The sequence below is a fragment of the Mya arenaria genome, chromosome 3 (genome assembly GCF_026914265.1).
Source record: "Mya arenaria isolate MELC-2E11 chromosome 3, ASM2691426v1".
Classification (NCBI taxonomy): Eukaryota; Metazoa; Mollusca; class Bivalvia; order Myida; family Myidae; genus Mya; species Mya arenaria.
The window spans coordinates 65,824,310-65,836,194 of record NC_069124.1 but is presented as its reverse complement, the minus strand read 5'-3'; the positions used below and the strand labels follow the sequence as shown (position 1 = coordinate 65,836,194).

The 11,885-nt window shown below is 37.6% G+C and overlaps 1 protein-coding gene across 1 annotated transcript; it reads right to left on the bottom strand.

The window, feature by feature from the left end:
• Positions 1 to 4,565: 4,565 nt before the first annotated feature.
• LOC128228471 (uncharacterized) lies at positions 4,566 to 9,007 on the bottom strand. The gene is made up of 4 exons (XM_052939794.1): positions 8,850 to 9,007; positions 8,688 to 8,717; positions 6,301 to 6,564; positions 4,566 to 4,886 (listed from the first exon to the last, which is right to left on the bottom strand). The coding sequence occupies exons 1-4, from the start codon at positions 8,893 to 8,895 to the stop codon at positions 4,879 to 4,881; spliced, it is 348 nt and encodes a 115-aa protein (XP_052795754.1). The 5' UTR covers positions 8,896 to 9,007; the 3' UTR covers positions 4,566 to 4,878.
• Between the last annotated feature and the right edge of the window lie 2,878 nt (positions 9,008 to 11,885).

Below are 11,885 nucleotides of genomic sequence, written 5' to 3'. Positions count from 1 at the left end.
TCTACTTTTCTCTTATATTCGGATCCCATTCTTTGTCATTTTAACATACCTGATAAGCCCTATCACCTGTAATGATGCAATGTCTGTTCTACTTTTTGTTTCTTTAAACTCTTTTTATGACACTGTACTACCATTATTTTTAGCAAGTCGGTATTAGTGAGCTCGACCTAGCTGCCGAGTTAACCGCTTAGCTTTTCACCTAGGTGATTCGGGTTCGATTTATGACCTGGGCGCCATGTGAGTTTGGTTTGTGGTCACCCCGGTTTCCTCTACAACACAAAACTGAACTCACGTGAAATCCTGCCAACAAGAGATATTAATTATTATAAAAATGTTGTGTAACTAGTTTTACACTCGTTGTAAAATAATTTCAAACTAAACCTAGTTGCAACAATGGTGGTCGGTCATGTGTATGCTAGTGCGTTCGTCCGTCCGATGATTGCTTGTCCGGGCTGTAGGTTAGACGTGTTGGGATGTTCAACAAATCACTTAACACACACATTCACCATGAAATGACAGTGTCGTGTGCAAGATGGATGTTTGTAGGTCAAAGTTCATTGTAACATTGAAGGGTTATTAGCATGTTTACGCCCTTTGAGGGCGGCTTATAGTAATCGGTGTGTCTGTCCGTCAGTCCCCACGGTTTCAGATCAATAACTTGCTAAAAGGCAGGGATATCGAACTCGGTAGGCAGGTTAGTCATGACCAACACATGAACCATGTTGATTTTGAGGTCAGTTGGTCAAGGGGCGTGTCAACATTAAGCTGAACATCCTTTTTGGATCAATAACTAAAGAACGCTGGGGCCCAGGGACTCGAACGTGGTAGGGAGGTTGGTGATTACCAGCAGATGATGAAGGCTATTAATTTTGATGCCAGTGGGTCAAAGGTCATGGTCATGGTGATCTTGAGCTGAACTCCGTTTCCGAAACGTAACTGAAGAACGCTCGGTCCCGTGGACCTCAACTTAGTTGGTTTGTCATGACCAGCAGATGAACCCTATTGATGTTGAGATCAGATGGTCAAAGGTTCACGTCAATAACTGTAGGAACCGCATACTTGGCAGCAGTTGATGTACACTTTGGCCTAGATGCCTCATACTTCGTAGGCAGTTTTTCACTACCAGCTGATGACTCCTATCGATAATAGATACCAGGATTTCAACACGGTTAACATGATAAGCCATTTAACAGCATTATTCCCTTAAAGAATATCTAGTGCTAGTTATTTTGTTGCTTAATTCTCTAAAACATTCAAGTTTTTTTTCTTTTCTAGGTTTTCCTCAAAAAATGAATCCTGGCAAAACTTCTTACACTATACATACATGTTTAGTTATGCCCATTTAAACGTACAGTAGCCACCGATTGACATCCACTCCATCTTTAAATAAATGTAAGCGATCAATAATTCCAAACTGCACGGGAAGGTCGTCATGAAAGTATGGTATACACTAAACATGTCTCTTTCCATATACACATAAGCCCAAATACCCTTTACTGCCCAAAGTGGCCTTTCGGTGGCATTTGTCACATTCCTGTGACAATCATGTTTTATGTATTTTGGATTGTCCGGGCTGTTATTTGGTGATGTAAATGGGAGGTTTCCGTTCATACTGAACATTAGATGACGACGTGTTGTTTGCAAGACCCTTGTTTGAAGACCAAAGCCCAAGTTCGCGCTGAAAGGGTCATTCGTCAAAATTACTTGTATTTTGGCTTACTCGGGATGTAACTTGCCATGCATTGGATAATTCTACAAGTGTTCACCATGAAACGACTGCGTGTCGCATGCAAACCAAATCGGTGTGTCAAGGGTCGGCGGTCGGTGGTCAAACTTCCATGTTGTTTGGGCTCTTTACACTGTCACCCATAGCTGCAGACAGCATGTACATTATTTTATCGCGTATGATTTCGCTATACTTTTTTCATTCACGATTTTCCTGCATATTGCGGTATGTCTATGACATAGGATTATTTAAGACTTATGAACAATCTATGGACCAATTATTATACATTCTTTGGTCGAGTGACTTCGAAAAAGCCCGGTTGATGTTGTTTTTAACATGTTGCAGAAATTTAATTCATCTGCCACACGGAACAGCAACAAAATGTGAGCATAAATTGATACAATTCACGTTTCAGATAACGATTATTTTTCTTTTGCTGAGCTAACGATATATTTAAGTACATAAGAATGTTTAAATTATTAACCTTAACCAGCATCCATTTTTTTCTTTTATTTCGGGCGACATGGCAAAAAGATGAGCTGAATCTGTAAACCCATTAGTCTCAAAGGCACGAGATTGATCCGACTGTTAAAAGTTACTAAAGCCCACATGTGTCGCATAGAATGTATGATCATCACTTGATGGTGATGTGTCACCTACATTACCCAGGTCTATAGGCCAAGGTCATAGTAGTGTATGGTCATCACAGGAAGTTGATGTGTCACCTACATTACCAAGGTGTATAGGTCAAGGTCACAGTCGTGAATGGTCATAACAGTCACCTACATATCCAAGGTGTATAGGTCAAGGTCACAGTTGTGTATGATCATCACAGGAATGTGATGTGTCACTAACATTACCCAGGTCTATAGGTCAATGTCACAGTAGTGTATGATCCTCACAGGAAGGTGATGTATCACTTACATTATCCAGGTATATAGGTCAAGGTCACAGTAGTGTATAATCCTCACAGGAGGGTGATGTGTCACCTACATTGCCACGGTCTTTAGGTCAAGGTCAAAGTAGTGTATGGTCATTACAGGAAGGTGATGTGTCACCAATATTACCAAGGTCTATTGGTCAATGTCACAGTAGTGTATGATCATCACAAGAAGGTGATGTGTCACTTACATTACCAAGGTCTATTGGTCAATGTCACAGTAGTGTATGGTCATCACAGGAAGGTGATGTGTCATTACCACGGTCTTTAGGTCAATGTCACAGTAGTGTATGATCATCACAGGAAGGTGATGTGTCACCTACATTACCACGGTTTTAGGTCAAGGTCACAGTAGTGTATGATCATCACAGGAAGGTGATGTGTCACCTACATATCCAAGGTCTATAGGTCAAGGTCACAGTATTGTATGATCATCACAGGGAAGGTGATGTGTCACTTACATTACCACGGTCTTTAGGTCAAGGTCACAGTATTGTATGGTCATAACTGTTGTGTTCTCAGTAGCCACTCTATATGTATGTGCATGTAATATGATACTGGGACTTCCGGAAGATATACGATCATGAATAAAGCTAGTGAACGGTCATCTGTTGTTTCTAAGAATATCTAATCCCCGAACATATCAATAACAGTCACCTACATATCCAAGGTGTACAGGTCAATGTCACAGTAGTGTATGATCATCACAGGGAAGGTGATGTGTCACTTACATTACCCAGGTCTATAGGTCAATGTCACAGTAGAGTATGATCATCACAGGAAGGTGATGTGTCACCTACATTACCACGTCTTTAGGTCAAGGTCACAGTAGTGTATGGTCATCACAGGAAGGTGATGTGTCACCTACATTACCCAGGTCTATGGGTCAAGGTCAAAGTAGAGTATGGTCATCACAGGAAGGTGATGCGTCACCTACATTACCAAGGTCTTTAGGTCAAGGTCACAGTAGTGTATGATCATCACAGGAAGGTGATGTGTCACCTACATTACCACGGTATAAAGGTCAAGGTCACAGTAATGTATGATCATCACAGGGAAAGTGATGTGTCACTTACATTACCCAGGTCTATAGGTCAAGGTCACAGTAGTGTATGATCATCACAGGAAGGTGATGCGTCACCTATACAACCACGGTCTTTAGGTCAAGGTCACAGTAGTGTATGGCCATCACAGGAAGGTGATGTGTCACCTACATTAACAAGGTGTTTAGGCCAAGGTCACAGTAGTGTATGATCATCACAGGAATGTGATGTGTCACCTACATTACCCAGGTCTATAGGTCAAGGTCAGAGTAGTGTATGGTCATCACAGGAAGGTGATGTGTCGCCTACATTACCAACTTCTATAGGCCAAGGTCAAAGAAGTGTATGCTCATCACAGGAAATTGATGTGTCGCCTACATTACCAACGTCTTTAGGCCAAGGTCACAGTAGTGTATGATCATCACAGGAAATTGATGTGTCGCCTACATTACCAACGTCTTTAGGCCAAGGTCACAGTAGTGTATGCTCATCACAGGAAATTGATGTGTCGCCTACATTACCAATGTCTTTAGGCCAAGGTCACAGTAGTGTATGATCATCACAGGAAATTGATGTGTCGCCTACATTACCAACGTCTTTAGACCAAGGTCACAGTAGTGTATAACCATCACAGGAAGGTGATGTGCTACCTGCATTACCCAGGTCTTTAGGCCAGGTTCAGGAAACACAGTTAATTTCACCGACTGTGCACATGTTAAGAACCGGAACACAATATATTTGACACCGCAACTAGAACAATATGGGTAGGTTTCATTGTATGGGTTCATTATTCTTATTGTGTTATGAAGCAGGAAATTTTGGTTGAATCGAACACTTTTACTTTTTATCATCTTCTTGTCTGTAAAATATGCGTGTCTCCATAAACGACAAGAGATATCAAACTGTCATATACATACCCCATCGAGGGTACTTCCGCTAAATTAATACACTAATTACTGTTTTTTTTTCAGATCAACACTTTTAATCAACTTCTTTCATTTTCGCATACGCGTATATTTATATAGTCGTATCAATTACAAAACAGTTCTTCATATTTGTGGATTAAACATTCCTGTGGCGTAATAGGGAAACAAACATACAGGAAAACAGTTTAAGGAAAAGAAAACGTCAGCTTCCGATGGCGACTTGATCAGCGGCATTGGTCTGTTTTAGTAGCCTGCAAATTAAAGTAGAGTATAGTTCGATGATATTCGTAATATTCGTATGCTTGTAATGTCCTAAAATAATTGTAAACTTTTTATCTTTTTGGCAACTACCTCACTTTGATGCTTGACATTTGACTCATGACTATTGACTATTAATTCATTTGCTGTAAGACAATGATACTAAAGAAAACACATGGATAAGCATATAAACGTATAAAAAGTATTTGAAATTGAATATAATTTTTTTCGAGGGAACACCAGCGCACATCATATTTTCAAATACGTTTAACTTGATTAAATGCAAACGAGCCTTTTAAAGGAGTTTTGATACCAGATACAATAATTATAAACTTTATTTAAAGCTGCACTCTCACAGATTGAACGTTTCGACAACTTTTTTTAATTTTATTTTTGTCTTGGAACGAGCCAATTTTTGCGAAAATCCATGGAAACCAGTTATATAAGACTGCTGACAAAAATCAGATCGCAGATTTTTAGATTAAAGTTCAAAAATTGATGTTTTATTCATTTTTCATAAACCTTTAATAACGGTTTAAGCCATAAAACATTGATTTTCAAACGGAAACATGAAAATCTACGATCTGATTTTTTGTCAGCAATCATATATCATTGGTTTGCAGATATTAACGCAAAAAATGCTCTTTCCAAGACAAAAAATATGTAAAAATGATAGTGAGAGTGCAGCTTTAATGTCGGGTATATGATTACAAGAAACTTAAGTTCAAAGGGCTATTTTCCGACATGAATAACAAACATATATAACATTACAAAACTTAACAATGAACATGTGACCTTGAAATAAAAGCATATAGTTTTAAATAGGCAACGCATTGAAAAAGTATTTTCAAAGGCCGTTTCTTATTGTATTCATGCAAAGAATGTTCTCCCACCTCAGATAAGTAGATCCATTAATTTAAACCTCGGCAAACCTCGTTTCCGCAAAACACCTTACGCTCGGGTCGGAATTACACTCTCGACCATGGAAGATACTTAAATTCTTTGATTAATCTGAGCACCAGCTGTACACAATGATTACATCAACTAGTCTCCCGGCTTTACGGTCAGTCCATACGAATACGTAAAATGGTTAGTTCTTTCAAAGTTTAAATTAAGGATAATTATATTCATATTAAATTCAATATATACATGTTGTAATGTGCGACACCAAAGTCGCAACAGCTCCCTTCAGAGAAAAGCATGTTCGAACCTGACGGGGTCCACTGGTCTTTATATACAGTAAATTCTCAATCCACACGGAATCCTGGCTTTGCTAATTTGCATATTACCAACCAAGTAAACATACGTACTATGAACGTACTTATGTCTATAACGGAATGTTATACTATGAACGCACATTCGCCTACAGCGGACCGTTACATTATTATATAAGTATAGGTTACTCACCGCCAGATCGAGATGGGCAACAGACTCCTAGACCATTCTGGTTATTTATTGCCTTAACACAGCGCCCGCGTCTGCCGCAGCTCCTACTATTCCGGCATTTCTGCGTGGGTTGGGGAGCGTTGGGACCACACCCGACACAGCAGTTGCCAATGTCGGAATTCGGGAGATACGGACAGTCATCAGTGTCGGAAGGGCACAGTGCTCCCACAAATCCACCGCATTGGGTAGGATATCCGTTCTGGTCAACCGAAGAAACCAAACAAGCTGAAATGCAAGAGAGAATTGTTTTAAATGCACTGTCAATTAAGAGTGTGAGACAATATTTCAACATGTTATAAAGATATTTTATACACAGATGTAGACTTGTCTTACGCGAAAGGGATGGGTTGCTTCAGTGATTTGAGTCTGTGGCAATTAATAATGCAACCTTTTGCCTTTGTATGCTGTATCATATTTTGCCATGTTGCTCTGAAGATTGAATACAGTGATGGTGCGATATGAGGATTTTAAGCGAACATTGCGTTATTGTACATATATTCATTTAACTACTCAAACTAACAATCGATTCCACAATTACATGGTATTTGGACTGCATTTTTGGCCAGTCGAGCTATCTGATTCGAGCGATTCGGTCCCTAGGGTGATCTCTTGGACTGAGAATTATAAAAAAAATGTGTTATTGTACTCTACGATACACATAATTAACAAATAATCCAATTTTGGTCGTATATATATTTTTTAAGCAGGCAAGGGGAACAAAGGCTAAAGTGTTGTTGAAAGAAATAGTTTTTACACAAAGCTGGTTCTGTTTTTGAGCTAAAACATTTTGAATAACAGTCTGAAGTATCGAAATAGTTTTAAGTTTTACAGACTTAAACCTTTCCGACGAAGTACGTCGGTATCTCTGTATGTAAAATTATTTGTGTTCCTAAAACAGATTTAGGACATTACATTGACGTAGCATTCAATATTAAGCCCGATATTCAGAATTCTTACTCGTCAATATAATTTAATAAATTATTATAAAATACGTGAGAGCCGAACATTTGTCTAATTTCTTTCGCTTTCGTCTCAATTAGGCAACATATTATTGGCACTAAACATTTTATGCCAATCAATCAGATTACACTGACTTAATAATTTATTACAAATCATAGTATGATTTCCATTTACTAGTATCCACGTCTAGAATCATTTTCGCTTTCGGCTTAATTAGACATTAGGCTATTGGTATTGCAAACAATTATAGATTTATGAAATCATTATATGCACTTGTGTTATTATATATTAAGCAGGCGCTTAGCTGCCTATACGCGAGTATGCGGCTGAATCAACATGATTCTGACAAAAAAAATAGCCAAAGTTGCAGTATGCGTACATGACTACATGATCTTAAAATTGTTCATTTTACAGTACTTTAAATAAAGCACCCCAGAATGCACCAGATTGCACAATGGTTTTCAAAAACGTCCGAGGTAGCATGTCCCTGGACTCCCCTTGCACAATTATAAATTCACATGATTAGAGGGCTAGCTACGCCCCTGTTAATGATAATTAATTTAACACGAATTAACTAGCGCAATTATTTTCCTTTAATCGATATAGTATTGATGCGTCGTGCTTGAAGTAACATGTAAGTATTTACTTATAGATAAATATTTAATACTTATAGACATTGAAGTTCCATTTCCATTGTCTTATAAATCACATGCAATTAGGTCATACAGCTATGTTTCATGTATATATGTACATACTCGATCTCACTTATAATTATGTTTATGTATATGTACGTAATGCTGTATTCAATCTGTTCTTCAAAGGAGGAAAAAAGAATCATCTCTCCAAGTTTATTCAGTAAACTCATATGCATGTTTTGCATGACCAAATCAGCATTGCATTCAATCAAACATGCTTCGGTTGCCTCGAAAACCAAACTGCGCGTCATTAGTTTTATTTTCAGTTTCAAACAAATTATAAGTCTAATTCCTCAACAGAAGAGAAAATATATGGCACTAACATTAACGAGTGTAATCCCTTTATAATAAGCTGGGTTAGTTGTATCACCCTTTTTATGGATAGGCACAATAACACCTATTAGTCATTGCTTCTGGGTGAATTTTATTATCAAATACAGATAGCTGTATTTTTAATGCAGGTTCAATAAGTCACCTGGCAAAAAACAAAATACACAAATAAACATTTACAATTTATCAAATATATGGTTGAAATAGTTGCTAAATATCGAGCGATAAACATTTTGCATCAATGTAAAAGTAGCAATATTGTCACTAATATCGCAGCTTTGTGTCTAGAGAGACACTGACATAGAGCTATTATCATTGAACTATATATTATACTATATTATTATTATTAATACATATACTCACTGTTAAACACTCCACCGGCTGTACAATTGTCTGCAAATATACAGATATACATGATTATTATATGTAACTGAACATCATTTTATTTAAAACTCGCAAGAAACACATGTTTCCTTTAACCATATTTACACCTATAGCTGAGGAATACAAAGTTAAAAGTCTTACATATTAAACACAGAAACACTCCAACAGTAAGTTGAGAAATCTCCATATTCACAAATAAGTATCGTTATTCTTTAGAATAAAGCTCTCAATGATAAACAGCCAACGTTTCGCTCAAGATCAAGAACTTAAGTGAGGTTATAAACGTAAAGTATTTGGTACAAAATTACGAAAACAAAACGTAAATCGAATCATAACAGCATCAATCCAAATTAGGCGTGTCCTCTCAAAATAATGGATTGTGATTATCAACTTACCTTTTTCGCATCATTTAATCAGGCAATTGCAACAAAACTGTATTCACAATTTGTTGAAAGTCGATTTATTTTAAAAAGCAGCATAATGTCTGACCTTTATGACCTTCTTGTTCCATATGCTATTGCTGTTGGAAGCTGGCTGACAAGCACCTGTCGATGTTCAAGAAAAAACCACAACATTCATTTGAACTCAAAGATGTGTAGCTGAAAGGAATACTGTATCCTATAACCAATGTGTTGAATGGCCTTACATTTAGAAAGGCTACTTCACTGATTTAGCTTTCATTTGATTGTGTATGCAGTTATTCCCCATAAATCACGACTTGATTGCTACTTTAATTTCCTACAACATTTGGTTCCAAGACTGCATGTATTCCTGCCATATCATAAGCATGTCTTGTTTATAAAAATCATAACAACAGCAACCAGTACCCTTCTAGAGAGGCAGATTGAAATTAGCATTACCTAGTTTTTAAAAGTAACATGCATATATATATGAACGAATAACACAATGGAAACTCCATGGACAAGCCTAGTAGTAAATAAAATCACTCATACACTTACACACACGCATACACGCACGCACGCACGCACGCACGCACACACGCAAGCACTAGTAAACTAGATCAGATTTGTGTTACCAGTTATCTATAGTTGCATTTCTGGCCTCCAACATTGTCTATTTCTACACGCACCCACGCACGCACGCACACACGCACGCACGCACGCACGCTAGCACACGCACGGTCGCTGATACCTGGTAACACACATCTTGTTTACTAGTTGTTATGTTACATCTTAAGTGGATTTCGCAAACCATAACTAGATAACCTGTAAGTATTGTACAGCACGAATATGTAACAGGCGGCAGTTCTGGATCTTCAAGCCTTTTACCGAAAATGTTTCGCGAGAATATACTATACAGCTAGATAATCATCATGGAAATTAAGTGGTTAACGCAAAACAATTCACGAACGTTATCAAAGTATCTTACGGCAGTGTTATGTCACCATAAATATGCCACCACACAACTCTGATAAATAAATGATGAAGTAAATTGACAAAACAAATGCGACAAAAAATAAAACAAAAAAATAATATCTTTTATGGCTCTTACTCACATGATGGTTTGTAATGATTGACTTTTTACATGTACCCCATCCCATACAATTTAACATTAAATAATCTTATCTTGGTTTATTAAGGCTCATTAACGGCTTCATGAAGGAAGGTGGCCCACCCCCTCCCCTCCCCCAAACTTAAAAAAAAACGTTCAAGTTTTCTTTTTATCTCAATATGGTAGAAAAAAACTAATTCAATACGCTCAAATGCACAATTACCGACTTGAATCGTTCACAATTTCTGGATGGAGTACCCCCAAACCCTGCCAACATTTTAAACCATTAAAAATCGGTTCCGAGGGAGGTGGGCATGTCAAAAGCTACACCCCCTTCAATATAAAATCATAGAACCGCTACTGAGGCTAGTAAAATAAATGTTTTCACACGTTTTGACTTTTTTTTTAAAAGCAGTATATAATGCCTCACCATACTGGCCTTCTGTTGCCAAATGTTGTTGCTGTTACTATGTGTGTTTACTGTTACAATTCTTTTACGTAAACGTGCGTCAAGATGTTTAAAGGCATTCGTGATGAAGTTCGTATCAATGTTCCAAAACAATACATCATACAGCTCATACAATATATCTGAGAACGTTTCTCCATCCATAAGTCAATGGCGCTTCGAGTCTACATTTTAACAAAAATGACATTAAAGTGAACGCAAAGAAGAGTACTTGAAAGGAGTTTAGGGAATACATCCATTAAAAAGGAACGATGTATCATAATTAAAGTAAAACGAGTTTGTTGAATAGCCTTACATTTAGAAAAGTTACTTTATTTATAACGTGGATAAGTTTTAATGGATTATGTATGTAATTATTTTCTATAAATGATGTATTTATTTCAAGGCTGTATGTTTCCCTGCCGAATCATATGCATGTTGACACTCTGTTCGCTGTCGTGGTTTATTCTTGCACGATATTGAAGGATGAACAGAAAACCACAACAAAGCCTATACCAAATATCGACACGTAACTGAACAGGTTGTTTACAGAATCTTTCAAATTGTACGTTGTCTTTCGAATAGTACGTTGTCTTGCCTCTAGACCATGTTTGACAACTTGACCTTGACTTTCAACATGACTATGGCTTTACAAGTAAAACATTATCTTATTTCAACTAGACAGTCTTTCAACGTTTCAGTGTTAAACTAGACAATATAAGTATTACTTGGCACACGCGTTCACCGTGACAAGACGGTGTGTCATGTCCAAAACAATGTCTGTATACCAAAGTTTAATGTGACACCACTCAAAGGGTAAAGGGTCATTGGTCAACACACCTTGCATTTTGGCTTGTTTAGGATGTAACTTGGCCATGCATGGGGGGGGTGTATTCTACAATAGCTTCACACAAGTAACCATGAAAATACTGTTTGCTGTGTACAAGACCATTGGAGCAATGGCTAAGGGGGTAATTGGTATTTTGGCGTATTTGATAGTGGCATCAAGTTTGCACCAATAAGGTCAAAGGGTAATTTCAATAAAACAATGATTTACATAGCCATGAAATTAAATTGAAGGACCTCTCAGTTCTTACTGTTTCATGGCGTTTATGCATCGTTACTTAGACAAACGTCTAGTAAGGACAGACCTACAGGAAGGGAAAGGGCCTAGTCATTCGGTGGGCCAATACAGCTTAATTCCAAGGTTTCTTCCATCT